General features: G+C 43.0%; 2 protein-coding genes across 5 annotated transcripts in view; one reads left to right on the forward strand and one right to left on the reverse strand.

Annotated features, from left to right (window-relative positions):
• LOC118418696 (matrix metalloproteinase-14-like) overlaps window positions 1–7892 on the forward strand; it is a 29114-nt gene extending 21222 nt beyond the window's left edge. Inside the window, exons 3-12 of one of the 4 annotated variants that reach the window (XM_035824748.1) lie at window positions 251–357; window positions 2030–2095; window positions 2565–2666; window positions 3324–3555; window positions 4116–4274; window positions 4459–4626; window positions 4913–5049; window positions 5271–5409; window positions 5706–5881; window positions 6269–7892. In XM_035824748.1, coding sequence (XP_035680641.1) covers window positions 251–357; window positions 2030–2095; window positions 2565–2666; window positions 3324–3555; window positions 4116–4274; window positions 4459–4626; window positions 4913–5049; window positions 5271–5409; window positions 5706–5881; window positions 6269–6538 — 1556 coding nt within the window. In that variant the 3' untranslated portion in view covers window positions 6539–7892. The remainder of the gene's footprint in view (window positions 1–250; window positions 358–2029; window positions 2096–2564; window positions 2667–3323; window positions 3556–4115; window positions 4275–4458; window positions 4627–4912; window positions 5050–5270; window positions 5410–5705; window positions 5882–6268) is intronic. The other 3 variants (XM_035824749.1, XM_035824750.1, XM_035824751.1) reach the window with 3 other exon arrangements.
• Window positions 7893–9342: 1450 nt separating this feature from the next.
• Window positions 9343–13665, reverse strand: LOC118418706 (mitochondrial fission process protein 1-like). Its single transcript, XM_035824769.1, has 4 exons — window positions 13476–13665; window positions 12890–13017; window positions 11624–11859; window positions 9343–11179 (listed from the first exon to the last, which is right to left on the reverse strand). Exons 1-4 carry the CDS (start codon window positions 13537–13539, stop codon window positions 11110–11112), a joined length of 498 nt encoding a protein of 165 aa, XP_035680662.1. The 5' UTR covers window positions 13540–13665; the 3' UTR covers window positions 9343–11109.
• Window positions 13666–17391: the final 3726 nt, after the last annotated feature.

Genomic DNA, 17391 nt, shown 5'->3' on the forward strand with positions numbered 1-17391 from the left:
TTTTAATCTGTATATCACTTAATCTTATTTTAATCTGTATTTTTGCTGATACAATTACTTTCTTTATATCAGGATTTGTAGGTGTGTGATTCGAGTCTCCTTCCAAATCGCTGTGTCATTTGTGTAGATCTAGGGAAAGATATAGATCCAAGCATACTGCGACACTATAGTAAAGGAGGGGTAATATTTGTCTGGATCAGTATCTAAAACCTTTATGAAATCGATGCTTATTCCTTCTGTGTTATCCCAGGCGAACTTGACGAGGCAACGCTGGAGATGATGACGAAGGAGCGGTGCGGCGTGGCGGACATCGTGGGGACAGCCAACAGCGCCAGGAAACGGAGATACGCCATCCAGGTACCCCTACCGTTTTCGAACATCAACTTTGCAACCTAAAATATGTTGGCACCCAAATGAGAGCGCATCGGAAGTACACCACAATAAACTTTAAAATGATAACATGCCAGGTTGTGGTAATATTGCTCACACCAAAACCATCATACTTTCCCTCATGAAGTTATGCCGCATACGCTACATCATGACGTTTGTAGAGTTTGTTATGACCTTTTTGTGATGTAAACTCGTACGAATGACCGCTTCTGGGATCTGAAGGGTTTACGAATTTACAACCTGCCAAGTGTATGTGGGATCCAAATTTAGTTTTAGGTCAAGAGCTAGTTCCCTCCATATTGAAAACATAAAGGGTAATTAAATAAAACTATGTAGAAAGAAAATAAAGAAAGTAGTCCTGGTGATGGAAAGCATGAAAGTTTCTTCCGGGAGCCTTGCTTGACTAGTAGCAGGCTCACAGGTCAAGTTCGAATTTGTTTAAAATTGGCTTCAACTTAGTCCAAACTTTGTTCGGAACTTGGCGCGGACCCACATGTCAAGTGCAATCCGGGACCAGATGGTTTAGATGGACGACCAGACAGCCCCGACAGCTAGTTTGTTGAATTTTCCTCTACAAAAAATATGTAGATGCCTTAAATAAATATATCTGGTCAATGTTTAAAGTTACATCAATCAATCAATGTTGTCTACGGAGAGGTGCTTGGATGAGTTTCAAACACAGCTTCAGTTTACTGTTACTGTTACACTAGCAAGTACAGGTCTCTGCCAAATGGCAGTTTTCAAACTTCTGTCATGCAGATTTGATTACTTGAAGGATTGGGTCAGACGCTCTGAGACTTCTTAGAAAGAGGGTCATGTTTAAAAGTACATGTAAAACCACACCCGAAAGTTCAGCTAGGGCAGCTAATATTTGTCCGTCCTCTTGGTTAGATCCCGAGAAACAGGCTTGAGGACAGTTGAAACGTGCCAAGCATGTGGCATTTGTTGTTGATATCGTTCCACGAGGTGCCCTCAGTCGTGTACGAGCCACAACAATGCAGATGCAGGTTTTAACATGTCGCGGTGCTGTTGGTCGTGGTGGCGCCGCACAGTGTGTGTGGTGTCACCACAGTTCGTGTCGTGTGGCCTACTGTGGGCGGGATGTGGATCAATACACTAGTTATTCAGTCCCAATACGTACCACTGAGTATCATACGTGCCTTCCGTTTCCGAACATCAACTCTGCAACTTAAATATACATTGACACCCAAATGACAGCGTATCGGAAGTACACCGAAATAAGTTTTAAGAATGATGATATGCTAGGTTGTCCAATGTTGCTCACACCAAAACCATATTACCCCTCGTTGTATTAATCAATAAGTTGAAGCTAGTGGTAATAACTGCATGTGAGTACTAACTGAGTCTATCTTTCTTTTTCTTCTCTCTGCTACATGTACATACATTGTGCTACCGGCATCTCAAAGGAGGTAGACTGTACTTTCTATCATAACCGTACACACAATTCCATTTCTTCCTCCCGGCTGATATGTCGTGTTGTTGAACCCACGTCAAAACCATTCGTCGCACTAACACGAAGTACCTTTCCTTGTGTCTGATTTAATCTATTGACGAGTATTGTCTTTGTAGAAGTGTTAAGTCAAATTTCCACCTAACGACTTGTTGCTTGTGTGTTTAGGAAGGCAACCTTTCCCTATCGCCGTCAGCGGACATCACGCAACCCTATGACTATGTTTCGTACCAGGTTAATACAACCATCCTGACCTCTGACCTTTAGCCTCAACCCAGTTGCTCGATTTTTGTCACCCTTGTGGAAATGACTGCCTAACATTTCCGATATTTGCTTGTTTGCACTTCTTGGAGTGCCTACTGAGGCCGCAAAGAGGTTAGATATACCCAACCACACCGTACAGATCTGAAGAAAAAAGATCTGACACCCAACACTGAGAATGGAATCATCTAAAATAGACATATGGTTTTCTCAAATGTCTAGCTTTCTGGGATGTGACACACTCGGAGTAGCATGTGTGTTTGCCACTTTTCGTCTTTTCTCTTTCTGTCGTGTCTCGAAGCATCATGCGTACATGAACATCGCACCGCTTCACTTCCGATTCTTATGTATCAAACTAACAGGGACATGATTCTAACTAAGCTCCTTCCAATGACTTAAATGCATTGTTGGTAACCCATTTGAAATTTCCATTCCCATCTAGGGAAGCAGATGGCGCAAGCACGACCTTACGTACAGGATCTCCGCCTACACTCAGGACCTACCCGCCTTCGAAGTGGAATCGGCCGTGGAAAAAGCTTTTCAGGTACGATAGTCTTGACTTAGTTTTTAGGGAACTATCAGTAATCTTCCAGCTACATGCATATGGTTGTGGGGTTTGATTTTTTTTATCATCTACAGACAAAGGGGAAAAAGTATGGGCTGCTGGCCGCACCAAGGTGATCATGTTGCAGTGATGTCACATGAGTTCTAGACAATGGGAACAACAGATTGCGTGCAGTTGCTTCTGCTGCCCTTCGACATTTCCTCTCCGTTCAGGCAGCGGCTATTAATTTATCGGTCTGCTGTAGGTACAGGACATGCCCATGAAGTGGGTACTGCGGTGCCTGGCACCAGTACTGACGGAACGGGCCTTTTGGTGCTGACATTTACGGTGTCTGTATGGACTGTTTGTACCCGGGAAGGAAGTGTCTCCGTAGAGAGGACCGTTATCATGGAGGGAGGGGGGAGGAAGTTGGAAAGGTGCCACGTCCTATGCACTGTCCGGAGGATACTATTGTTTATCCATAGGCCTAGGGATGTTTGAATGTCACGTTTGTCACCATACTACATCATAGGGCAAAGTTCAATGGCACACTCTGAAAGGAACATTTTTTATGCTTCTGGGATAGAGCAACTCGTTTTAACAACGATTTTCTCTAACCCAGAAGCATGATTCCAATGACCATCTATGGCATCACAGGTGTGGGCCCGGCACACGCCCCTGACGTTCACCCGGATCTACTGGGGCCGGCCGGACCTTGACGTGAAGTTCTCGGTGGGGGAGCACGGGGACGGCAACCCGTTTGACGGCTCGGGAGGCGAGCTGGCGCACGCCTTCTTCCCGCAGTACGGCGGCGACGCGCACTTCGACGACGGCGAGACCTGGACGGTCCGCACGCCTGGAGGTGATCCTTTGTGCATAAACTCAACATGTAAAGCCTTTCTTTATTCCGCCGCTTTTCTGTTCTATTATTTCTCCTCGATTTTCCCTTTTCTCCCTTTTAAAACTTACTCACATAAAACAATGGGCTGATCACACATACAAGAGTTATATGTCCTGTTCCCGGCCCAATTTTGGTTCCACGGGAAACAGGGTAACTCTATTATGTGATATCAGTGCAGTTTTTTGCTGTCTCTCCTCTGAATTCCCTTTTCCCATTTTCAAGATTAGCAGTTCTGTTTCCCTGTTATTTCAATTCATTTCTTTACCAACCCCACCCACCCCCCGACGTATTCTTAGTCTTACCCGTTTGTCCACCCCTTGCCCCTCTGCTCCCACCCAGTAGCCCCTATCACAAAATAAAGGAAACAATATAAATATTACCGTATTCTTTAAAAGGTAATAGGGAGTATACATTATTTGGCCTTGCCATCATCTAAAAAATGATCTTATTTGGCTACTTCCAAATAGCTAAAGCAGAGGTTCTGACGATAAGTTTACTTTCTATTATTTGTTTCTGCATCTATTCATTTCCATGTATCCTCCCTGTAGGTACGGACCTGTTCATTGTTGCTGCGCACGAGTTCGGGCACAGCTTGGGTCTGGGGCACTCGGACGTGCGGGGTTCGCTCATGGCGCCGTTCTACCAGGGGTACACTCCCGCCTTCACGCTGCCGCCTGACGACGTGGAGGGCATTCAGAACCTCTACGGTACGTTACGCGTTACAGACATTATGATAAGGGCCTGTAGTCAAAACCATCACACGACAGCATACTTACAGCATTTCAGAACAGCCGTGGATGTGTCTTTTTTTACGAAAAATATTGTCGCAAATCCTTCGGTTTCGTCGTCTTTGTCGTAGCCTTAACTATGTACACGTCTCCTCCACTCCAGGAGTTGCTGATATAGACCGGCCCAGCCCTCACCCGCGACCACGGCCCCCGTCAAATGACGTAGACGTGCCCGACTACGACGCGAGGGGCACCGTGGACCCAACCACCTGTTCCGGGCACCTGGACGCCATCACACGCACCAAGAACGGCTCCACCTACGCCTTCGCAGGTATGTCCATTCAACCTTTGTACAATTAACTGTACATGAGCTGAAGACTATCAATTCAAGACATTGTGGAGTCAAGACATGATGGATGTACTTTATCGCTTGTTCCTTGTCCTTGGGAGCCTTGAGAGAATCATGCTTGTAACCAACTTTTTGTTCCTGTTGAAAAAGTATCAACCTTACCCAAGATTAATAGAAGCGACACATACACACAAAGCAGAAACTTCTACATGATACGATTACGTCCAGCAGTTTTACGTCAGGCTTACACCATCCTTCCCCCATCTAGGAGAGTTCTTCTGGAGACTGAACGACATCGGCCCTGACCCCGGATACCCCATGAGAATAAACGATATCTGGGGCGTGTCTGGACCAATAGACGCTGCTCTCTTCTGGCCAAGTACCGGCAAAACGTACCTCATACAGGTAGGTCATCATTCGGGGCGTAAGCCAATCAAGATGGTAAAGTTAACTTATCATGTGTTGATAAGATTAATTAAGCCTTATAATAACTGTAGCCAGGAGTATATGCTTAGCTCGGTGCGTAAAGGCAAAACCGTCAACAAAACCCTACATAGCACATCTACATTGCTTCGAAATGAATCCGTATATGTGATATGTACTAAGTGTTGTTATCTTGCTGACAGGGTGAGCGGTATTGGCGGTTCACTAACGCGGTTCTAGATGAAGGATATCCCGCCAGTATGGAGAGGTTCCGAGGAGTGCCAACTCACGTGGACGCTGCCTTCGAGTGGGGCCGAAATGGGAAAACCTACTTCATCAAAGGTACGTCCAAACTACCTTGTCTTTCTATATAGTATTTTCTTATTCCACTACTGCTCGTGAGCAGATGGTCCACTTGGGCTCAGTTGGAGTGCACAAACTTTTAGTGTCTCCTCGTCTACCAAAGATGTATCGAAGGCTCCAAAATTGCGTGCGAAAAAGGGTCGGAGTCACACGTTTAATGAAGACTAGCTTTTGTGCACAAATGGTCGGTGGAGTAGTAGAGTGGATGGTGACCCTAGATGGATAAGTGCGTGTAGTCTTGGTAAAGCTGACTGGGTGACGTTTCCGTTTCCTAGGTAACCAGTACTGGCGGTACTCCAAAGGCTGGGGTGTGGATGACGGGTACCCGCAGCCCCTGTCGGTGTGGACGGGGCTCCCCGACAGGATAGACGCAGCCTTCCAGTGGAAAAACGGAAAAACTTACTTCTTCCAGGGAGGCCGATACTGGAGATTCGACGATGACAATTTAAGGGTATGACAGCTGTTCTATTTGCTAATACTTGGCTTAGACCCAGTGTACCTTTGACCTTACTTTGCCGTTTTGCCTACTACCTGTTCTTCCAGCGTGCCAGTTTTGTACTTCCTTCTTTGTTCGGGGCCAGGAGCTCCATATTGTTCGTATTCCATTTGCTATACACTAATAACGCCCAATCTATCATATAGCTGCCGAGGCTCTTTCGTCCTCGAGGAAAGCGACTTGGCAGCTGTCATAGGTTTTGTTACCAAGCCACTGTACTAAGTTCATGATCTTTTTATGCACGAGAGTATCTACACATTCACCATGACCCTACTTCTAAAGTGTGAAAGGATTGGAAGACACAGATGCTGATCTCTTGCGTACCTTCCCCACCCCCCTCAGGTTGCCGAGTCTGACCCACAGTACCCCCGCTCCACGGCAGAGTGGTGGCTGGGCTGCCCGTTGCAGCAGGAGCCTGACTGGGTAGGTTCCCAGGACGGGGAGGCACCCGGGACGGACAGCACCGACCAGCCCGCGGACGGAGCCAAGGACCAAATGAACGGTCTGGTGGGAGGGAGCGACGCGTCCCGGGTGTCATGGCGGGGCAGCCTGACGTCATTGTGTGTTCTATTATCACTCTGGTTCTCTCGGACGATACAAAACGCGCACTGATGATCGCTTTCTCAATAATCATTAATGTCGTAACTGTCAGTCTAGCTTCTTTAACAACCAATGATTCTCAGTAGATCTAGATGTCATTCGGAGTAGATGTACAAATGTTACTGAGGTGTGACGATAGCAATGTGTAGACGAACCACACACTAAGCGTGCGGAAACATGGAAGGGCTAGATAGGATAACGTCAACTCACCTGTAAATAGTGTACATTTTAACTTGTGTGGATGCATGTCCTCCGTTGTTGTTCCCTGAGTACCACACCATTGTCTCGATGTGACCAACACGTAGGTAGCAGCTCAAATCAGCGTCTTATTGACTCCTATTGGAGATGATGATAGACAGCAGAAATTGACCAATTAGGATTTATGATTAACTTTCGACTGGACATTGTAAAATAGCATCCGATGAATTTGGTAGGCTGAGTGAAAATTTTGAATCAACAACTATATTACACGATGATGCGACAGTTTCACGTGACGTGGGCAAATCACCCTCTTCGGGGCATGAAACGGTTTAACGTTTCAAGTAAAGCATTTCGATGTTAATCGTACCACCCCACCCCCTAACATTAGCAACAGATGGAACTCAACTCAACTGTCCTTTGGTAGCTGGATCAATGAGTTCGTCGAATTTTAGATTTGTACGCCGTTATTTAGCATTGCTAAGATATTGCCAAGGTAGCCCGCTAGCTCTATAGTTGCCAAATCTCATTCATCTCAATAACTTATTCAGACATTGGTAGTACAATGCAATACTTTTCTCACTTTCTATTGAAAGAGTATTTTTGTAATGCGTAATATGACGCCCAGTACGCTGATTTGATAGATTGCCAATAGCTGTACATTTACGCCCCTGAACGAGTTACAGTGAAATAATCTAATCTAATTTGCTATGCTTTTGTGAGATCATTTGCTAAATATTACGTAAGCCGCCGAGATGCTTCAAATGTTTAACAGAAGTTCCCTAATAATAGGGTCACGCCTGCATCTGTATAACAGGCAATATCCTGCCTCCGTGAGTGTGAAACGTGTATGTGATGCGTTACTTAAAATATATTATTTTGATCCTAACTAGGGTTTTAAAAATTGGTTACATCTCTGTATACGTATGTTCTCCTAAGTATGTCTGTGTATTTAAAAGATTTCGCCAGGAGCATAGTTCGTAAGCAGTATTAGTGAGACTAGGATGAGCCTGTGTATGTGTAGGTATGATAGATTTGCTTGTGCTGGGCTGGACCCACCATTAGTTCATTTGTGTTCATCGTATGTGGATATGTTTCTTCAGTCAGTAGGCCTGTTGTCCAACAGGTGTTCTCTACGTGAAATAAAACTTGATTATAGGAAACCGTGTTCTTGAATATTTCCGTTCATTACTAGTGTTTGTGTTTTTCTTGCAGCTGCTATATCTAAAATAATTCAGTCATTTAAGTCGCACGTTGGGTTGGCAAGACTGCATGGGAAAGATGCATAGATATTGATGATTATTAATAGCAAAACAAGGCCGACGCAAAATTAAAAATTGATATTTTTTAGTGCAAAGCAATTGTATTTCAAAAACTTACCAACATTCTGTCACGTCATAAAATTGCCTCAGCCTCATCCCAACATCCAGGTGAGTCTTCCCAAGGTCTTGCATTCACCAGATTGATGCAGATTATTTTCTTAGAAGTGTTTGGGTCGTCCAAGGAGCTTTTATCAATTGATAAAAACTCATTGGGTAGTCTGGTCGTCATCGTAATAAGATTACCGGGGCTCCAGTACTCCCTTCTCACCACAAGAGAGTATGATGACCTTGGTAAAACTAACTCCTTTGGCAAGGCCCCAACAACGAGCAGCTTCGGTGCTTGGACTGTTCGTCTTGACTGGTTTATAATGGACAATATGAATTGGACAGTCATACAGAGATTCTCAGCTAGGTATCAGGTTGGGCATAGTTGGGCATATTAGCCCCCCTCCCCTTATCAGTTACGCATGCGCTAGTACGATTATTTTTCAGATGGACCGTGTTTGGATCAATTGTGCTTGATCCCCCAATTGCTTCCAATGTCAAAATCTCAATATCTTGCTTTGGTCAAAACACCAACACAGTAAACATGTATCGGATGCGAATGGTGACCTTGCCCTTGTCATATGAAACATGAGGTAGGTTGGCCCTATTTGCATCTTCACAAAAATGTATGACTAACTATCGACGTCATGAAATTGAAATATTACAGTGTCAGACTCTGATAAGCGAGAAATGGCCACTTAGAGTCGTCACCGGCCAGGTGTTCAATGGTCAACTTGGATCACTTGTCGTCAGACATGAGGAGGTGGGAGGGGGGCCACGAGAAAAAGTTACAGTTAGTGGATACAGTGGATTGTGTAAAGTGCTGAGTCACTGCATTAGGACCCATTAAACAGCAGTCAATCTAACGTTACGTGATCCGGATCTAAGTGCAGAGAATAGATGTAAATCATGTACCTTAAACGCAGAAATACAGGAACTTCCTCCGAATGTTCAACTTGAATTTATCAAACCACACCGGCCGCCGTCTCCACGCAGAATACCGATCCTAGCTGTCCATCACAATTAGCCGTTCAACCAATGACAACATGGTAACAAGCGGTTCAACAAATCGGCGAATGTCTGAGTGTCTGTCACATATTTGCATTAAATGTTTTATTTTGCATTTCTATGCGTTGACTGGGTGTTGACGGGGTGCAGGCTCGGGCTATTGGCAGTATTGCACGATCTGGTTAGAAGAGCCCCCTTGTGGTTGCTAAACGAAACTCAGGCACATCTCAACAAGCAAGGTAATTCTTTAGAACTGCGTTCTTTATTATTTCTCAACAAAATAAAGTTTCCAACACGATGTGAACATTCAAATGCTGAAATATCAATAGGATGAAATCTACACCTATACAATCATTTGAAATCTATACCAGTGTCTATTATACATCATTTCCTCTATCATTACATTGTGCGTCTTGTCATGCAAGAAAAATACACATATCTAAAATGAACTACGATCCACAATTCCATGATATACCACAAATCAATGTGAATGTGTATCTATAAACATTTAAACTTTTGAAATTCCGATGACCAAGGAGCTTCAAAACCCCCTGTGGTATAACAGACACCTCCACTGAACATTCATAAAAGTTTTCAAACATTTAGAAACCTCCATATGGCACAGTTGATTATTCTTCTTTAAACATCTCAACATGAAACAACAACCTGAAAATGATGGTCACTTAACATCCAGCTTCCAACCCTGCCCAGAAAACATGGGTAAATATTATGAACACAAGTTAAATCAATTGTACTCTGGTCACTGTTGTTTTTACAGAAGTTGTTCATTGCAATTCATCTGTAACAGTGGGGGAGTTGAACTCATCACAAAACCAAACCCATGCTATTGCCTTTGTGTAATAATAACTTCTTCAACATGGAAAACACATCAACATGTCAACAATCACAGTAAAAACACAGTAAAAACTTGTAAAGCACCTCAAGTAGCATACATCCATATGCTATCTTTTTGTGGACACCTTTCTCCCATGCACATACATTTTGTATTTGTTCTATGAAAATCCTCAGACTGTCTGAGCTTAACACTACACATCAACACAGCAGAACAAGGGTTGTATACATTGGACTCCTTCCAACTACTTAAGCATAGCTTTGGCATGTGTATACCCTTTCTCTGTACAAATCTGGATGTATGACTGTTACTAAGGTAGTGAATGTTTCAGCAACATTGTGTTAGTCCACAAAACTTTCTATTGAAATCAGTCAAAAGGTCATGAAACATTCAGTACAGTTAAGTTGTAGCAGCTTGTGTACTCTCTCTCTCTCTCTCTCTCTCTCTCTCTCTCTCTCTCTCTCTCCCTCTCTCTGGTTTAACGTCCATATAAAATAAAACATTCCACATTAGAAAACATTAGTAATAATATACATGACAACGTACCTATAGTAAAAAAGAGAAAACAATCCTGAGATCATATAGCACCAACAAACAACTTGTACTGATATCATATAAAAAAATGTTCATGTATCTATAAAAACTGGTAACATGTTTTCACTGACTTTCTCACAAACATTACCTCCAAGTGCAAAACACCCAAAAATCAACACATTGATATTTATGAAATGTCCTAAAATGATGTTGAGATGCAGTCATCATTGTCTTATGATGGACAGCTATAAGAGAAGAACCAAAAGAGAACAGAGTTTTGGGGCTTTGAGGCAGCACCCCAGGCTCAAAGTAAGTACAACATAATGAGAAGTATATTGATACTGACAACAGCCATATAGCTAGCATGGCAAAAATATATGGCATATAGCAGGTAAGCAAGAAATCTGTACACTTGGCAAATGTGCAACCCCATGAAAACTCCTACATTAACATGCAACATACATTAACATGTAAAAAAACAGGTTAACAACAAAACTGTACACTGCAGAAATATGCACAAGTTCAAGCTCTTGTAGACCCAGTATGATCAGATTTGTGTGCATAGTTTACATGAGCACAACTTTGGTACTTCATCCTCTACGTTTCCCTGCAGTGTTGACGGTTCAGTTGCCATGGTGATGCTGAATGTCCAGCCATTTTCGCAGAGTGCTGTCCAAGAGGTAATCAACTGACCTGGTGGGGAAGAGACATATATCTCTATGAACATGTATTTGATAAATATTGGTCACAGCAAGTCATAGGAGAGATAATTACCTAAAAAAAACATGCTGGATTTTCCTTAGCAGCACAAGTGTATGATAGATTGCCAAACTCTAGTCAGCACTATGTATAGTAGTGTCATAATGTATAGTTGGTTTATTTCACATCTTTCACATCAGAAATTTAATACAAAACCAACAAAATTTATATCTAGACTCTAGACTCAGAATTACCCAATTGCAAGACGTGCCCCATGAAAAGATAAACCCAGGTCTAGGTCAGGTAACAGATAGGATCCTTAAAGTTTGAATGTGTTTAAGGAAAGAATTATCTCAGGGACCACCAAAAAGTGATCACTATGCCAGGTGGTCCTTATGTGTAGGTTAATAGTCAGAATGGTTAAAGCCAGCAGCTCACCTATCAATAGGATGTATGATGACAGGTATTGCAGACAGCCCGACGGCAGTTGTCGCCCATTTCCTGACGGGAAGCGGCAGGTTTGTAGACTTCCTCAGCAGGTACAGGGACAAGGCACATATTCTGTTGATGGTGAAGCCTGGGATGGCCACAGAAGCCAGGCCCTGCCACACAAACGTGTCCACCACCGCCTGGGTCACCTTCTTAGTCTTCTCTGCAGGTTCCACCTTCGGGTTCTGGACAGGGACAAGAAATTGTCATTAACACAATGAACAAAGATATCATCATCATTGGCATTCGCTTGTGGCCGAGCATTGAAGGTCATGTCAGGCCAGCCTCAGTTGCTGCTTGTGGGTGGCGATCTCTTATGTGGCTGCTCAAGCCCAGGGCAGTATGGAAGAGTCTGGGACATCTTGTGCAGGGCAGGGTGGGTGGAACAATGAACAAAGACATAGTATTTGCTGGAAAAACAATTTTTAGGTGAGCAAAGATAATCCTACTGCCTTGGACATATCATGTGAGAAAATTTTTTATTTTTTTTAAACTTCGATAGTCTTTAGATATATTGCAAGGAGTAAGACATTAAGACGATAGATTTTGCAACTGTCTCCTTATTTTAGCTGCAAACTTTCCTGCTTCACTCATTGCAAGGAATGTACTAGCACCATCTTTCTTCTCTTTCTTGATCTGTCCGCTTATACCGTCGGGGGTGTCGCGGGGAGGAGGAGAAGGTGGTCCATTGCTAGACGTGTGGCCTGTTGGAGTGTCAGTCCATGGGTGTTCAGGGTCTCTTTCACTCCGTTGATCCACAGGCGTTGTGGTCGACCTCTGGCCTGCCGTCCTGGCACTCTGGTTGATTGGGTGACATCCTGACAAGGTGCCCGAACCACTTTATCTGGTGTCAGTATATTATATCGCTAGGTGGCGCTTTTAAAGCGGCTGCATTTCTAAGTATGTCCCCGAGTAAGCTATACAAAAGTCGACCTAAAGTGCTAGTGCGGTGCCATTGGATAAGTATCACTTCAGAGCACGACAGATGAATTGTCATCACATCCTCTGAACACCAAGATCCGACGGAAAGAAGAGCGTTATCGTCAAAAATCTTTCACCAAAAGCCGACAACTAGCACCATGCTGCTGCTACTAGTATAAGCAATAAGCTGCAGTTATGCAGTACCAGTAGATTACTTGACCACTATGTGGCTTTATAGGCCACTATCCTCTGCAAACCTTATGTCACCTGTGTGTACATCACAACTCAGCCCACCTTGGCCATTTTCCTGCCCTTGTCGACAGCGTCTGCTGTGCAGTAGGCCGTGGCGACTGCATAACTGCCCCACACCACACTCACCGGCACCAGGGCACGGAACGACTCGCCGACCTCATTAGCATATCCTGAAAAAAAGAAAAAATTTATGAGTTTATCATAAAAAAATATCGAATGACAGTAGTATAATGTAACCATGATAATGATTTCCCTATCAAGCTTTTGATACATATATGTATAGCCTTTAGACTTGTTTCATGTTGTAGCTTGTTCATTCATACACCCAACAATGACTCCTAATTAAGTTAGTAACGTTAGAACTTGATTTAGAAGTATTCAAGGACATTTAAAACTTTATAGTTTGTATTCTCAACTATACCATATACATTTTATTAGTGTTATCAGAGAATACATGGTTAGCAGGGAATCGCCGAGATATCAAAAGAGTAAAGGATCATGTTACTAATTGATATCTTGTATAACAGAGAAGTTGTCGTCAGTTTCCTACACCATCTCCACCCGGCCTGAGCGAATGTGCCCCCCTCCCCCTTTCAGAACAACATTATAAATGCACACAGCGTTTTACCTAGGTAACGCAGAAGCGTATCTCGGTATATATCCACCTCCTTTTTTGCTCCAGGGTCAGCCATGTCGTAGTGTCGCCGGTTGATGTGCTGCTATGAATAGAAGTGGTCTGTATCATTGCTTGTCCTTGTTGTTTCACGTGTGTCGTCTGCTGCAGCCATTTTTAGAACCTGACCTCTGACCTCACCGCAGCTGATCGAAAGCCGCGGGAAATTCAACTTCGTTTTGACAGTCATCAATATTGGCATAGAAGTATTTTCCACTTCAAAAAGCTAATTTGTGGCCAGGTCTGTAATCATAATCATAATTCTTCATTAGCGTGAAATTTGGTTGAACATGACCTGGTGACCTCATCGCAGTTAATCGAAGGGCGCCACTGGTCTCCACAAAAACTGACCTTGCTCGTGTCCAAACCAGACTCCTTCATGTTAAAGTTGCTGAAAAAAAGAGATACATCTGCCAATGAGCTGGAAGGATTTGTCAGGAGTTTATATATCTAGTCCGATGTTATTCCTTGGGCCGGCTAAGTTCCTTTGCAAAATCATTCAATAATTTCAAGCTTATTTTCTATTGGCCTATTTCTCATTGTTACTTGTAGCAAATGAGGGAGTATGAATTTAGGCGTCATTACTTTAACTGCAATTCCGTGAGTATGGTGGCATTTCTACGGCAAAGAAATGACCTCAAATTGATATGGGGGAGGGGGGCGCAGATCTGAAAACATATTTTGAACACTGTAAAATAATCTGTCAATATCCAATATTTAGTATTACAAGACTCCTTTTGTCGTCTTTGGTCAAGTGCAGTTCTGTGGAAGACGGTGGTGGATATGGCATTTATGGATGATGGCGATGGATACCAGCTGCAGGCCGGTGATAGCGTCGGGTTAAATGGAGTTGTGTGATTCCGTGTCTTGCAATGTGTAACGTTACGTGTAATTGATGCAGTTAGGCAAAGGGTTTCGGTGACGCGAGCAGGTTTCAATTCCCCTAACCAAAATGGAAATGTCCCTAGTGCGGAGAAACTGGCCTGTGGAGCCCAAGAAAAGAGTCTGGCATCCAGGCTATTGAGTGCCGACACTGTCTCTAGTGCCGAGAAGCTGGCCTGTGTAGCCCAAGAAAGTGAGTATTGAGTGGCGATCCTGTCCAAGTATTGGAGTAAGTTGATTTGGATTATATTCATTAACATAGTCTGCATAATATAACTGATTTCCATTTTGATCTTAAGTGCACATGTAGTACTTATGATAGCACATATTCTGATGAAAATGTATTGTGTACAGTACATGTTACATAGAACATCAATATTGACACAACATTTCAGATGGTTCATCCAACAGTTATTTCTATGCACATAGTTTGGTATGTCCCTTATGAGCATTGTATCACAGTGGTACCATTTACCATGCTTATCAAGTTCTCCCAGAGCCCACTTTGCAGCAGAGGTATGTCGTTAAGATGGGGGAGATAACAGGTGTCAGAAAATAACGGGAAGAACAAAGGAATATATTGATTTAGCACAGTGAAACTGGAGAATATCGCACGCTGCGTGATAGAAACGGATACAGGTAGTTTTTATCGTTATGAATTTATTTGTAGTCATATTGATCTTAGAAGTGTACTTCAACTCCACAAGAAGAGTCACTCCTACAGAGACAAGTGATATTGTATACAGATGCTATCCCTAAAGGTACATACACATATATACCAATAGATGACAGGATTTAGCTCAGTCCCCTGTTACTATTCGGCCAGGCCTGATCTCATGAGTCTGGTAGAGACTAGATAGCGTTTGAGAGCACGAACGTTTCATTAGTGATAGAACTTGTGTTAATGTTTTCCATCACTGCATGCAACCCACATTGATGATGAAAGCAGTATGCGTAGCTAGCTCTGCTTCCCAGGGAAAGTTGTGCATTTTGCAGCTGATTGCTTCCCACAGTTTCCAAGAGAAGTAATTGCTGTTAGAACCCTATTTCCGTCTGGGGATCATCTGTTGACAATACCTAATCACCTCCGCACGTAAAAGTCTACCTCCCTAATTTGCGTATAAACGTTACCAGACGGGGGGTATGATTGTGGGATTGGTCCCGTGGGTCCCGCGCCAGCAGTGTGAGGACCGCGGGGATGCGGAGCGGAGAGAACCGCACCTGCTGATGTGGGCAGGAGGAAAACGTGTCTTGTTTCACGTCATTGTTCATGACTCCTCGTTTTACTTGTATATATTGTATGTTGTCCACTGGTTGTCTTAACTCTTACTGAATGTAAAACGTTTTGTTTTGTTGTTCATGTATGGTGGGCTCCCTTGGAAGTCAACTCCCAATAAGTTGAGGGGGCTATCCACTTGTCTTGAGCTTAACAAATACATAAATTGCTCAGATGGAACTCTGTCTAAACATGCACTCTCACTGCACTTGCGTCACGCTTGCGTCACTGTGGGTTCGAAAGATATTCAACGAATTTCATAGATAAAGAACGATTTTTGTGTGTATTTTGTCGTCTTCTAAGTCATACTTTTACGTATAACGCAATATCTAAATTACAGAACATCGGAGAAAATAACAAAACAGTAACGCATCAGTGAACGGACCCCGCAGCGACGCAAGCTTGACGCAAGTACAGTGAGAGGGCACCTTAACGTCTGCATTTTTATGATGATATTTCTGCTGAGCTTTCGTCTAAGATTTGCTGTAGAAGAAAATTTCATCAGTAAGAAAACTGCTGAATGATAAATTAATGGATCAGTCAATAATAAATGAGTCAAATTTATAATTATTAAGGTTATTGGCCACTATAGCAAGTGAATAGAAAGCAGAATTAATATCTCTGCCATTTCTATACGCTTGTATATACTCTTCATTGTGTGCCAAAGGTGGCAAGGTAACGTCATAGAAGGCAAATAATTCGAGGACACTGTGTAATGACGTATACCAGAAATAAATTTCAAATGAATAGTTGAGTAAATGATGAATAAGTATATTGTACAGATGATTGAGTGTCCCTTTACTCAAAAATGACCAGAGCTCTGGCACTATATATAGCAGTATGATGTATAGTTGCTAGGGAATCTGACAGATGATAGATGATCAAAACCCAACTTCAGGGCCAAGGAAAAGGATTTGGGGTGCCCAAAACACCAGAGTGGGAATCCACTAGATTAGATACGCATGTTTGCTTTTAATCACTGTGCGCAATTGTTGGTAATTTTACGCAAGGATTTTGCGCTTCAGTCTTTATGCTTTTTATTTACAGTTCACTGTTCATTGCTTTTGTTTTCCTTTTATTTGTGACCATTAAAGCACATAACTTACACCGTTTTCTACCTTTCTAAAAATGGATGATAAAAGTACAACTGAAGCTTAGGATTGATTTAAAATGGTTTAACTGATTATGACCGTATAGATGTTCATCTTAAGAATGCCTTAGCTGTGCCCCATCATGGCTCTTACTGAACTCAAAGCGATTTGTGCAATCCGGCGTTGTCAAAATGACTTTTTGATTGCGCTCACCACTGCTCGCGCATGTTTCTGCAGCAACGGGATGGTGCCGCTGCCTCATTACCATTGCCAGATGCTGTTTTCACAGCACCGCCACGGAGGGTTCAACGCCGAGGATGGGTGAAATAAAAGAGCAGTAATGCCAGTCAGTACTGTCTTGTAACTTAAAGTGCACTCTCACTGCACCTGCGTCACTGCGGGGTTCGTTCACTGCGTCACTGTTGTGTTATTTCGCCGGTTTTTTTTTATAATTTAGATATTGCGTAATACGTAAAGATATGACTTAGAAGGCAACAAAATACACCAAACGTAAGAAAATTCGTTCTTTATCTCTGAAATTCGTTAAGTATCTTTCGAACCCCGCGGTGACGCAAGCTTGACGCAAGTGCAGTGAGAGTGCACCTTTACACTGCTGCAAATA

The sequence above is a fragment of the Branchiostoma floridae genome, chromosome 6 (assembly GCF_000003815.2).
Source record: "Branchiostoma floridae strain S238N-H82 chromosome 6, Bfl_VNyyK, whole genome shotgun sequence".
Taxonomy (NCBI): domain Eukaryota; kingdom Metazoa; phylum Chordata; class Leptocardii; order Amphioxiformes; family Branchiostomatidae; genus Branchiostoma; species Branchiostoma floridae.

Bases quoted from the DNA above. Each gene is read 5' to 3' on its own strand.
- LOC118418706 (XM_035824769.1), bottom strand. From the start codon at position 13,539: ATGGCTGACCCTGGAGCAAAAAAGGAGGTGGATATATACCGAGATACG. The intron at 11,860-12,889 runs GTGGGCTGAGTT...GTCCCTGTCCAG, and splicing joins AGGGCAGGAAAATGGCCAAG to AACCCGAAGGTGGAACCTGC. The intron at 11,180-11,623 runs GTGAGCTGCTGG...CTTCCCCACCAG, and splicing joins ATCATACATCCTATTGATAG to GTCAGTTGATTACCTCTTGG.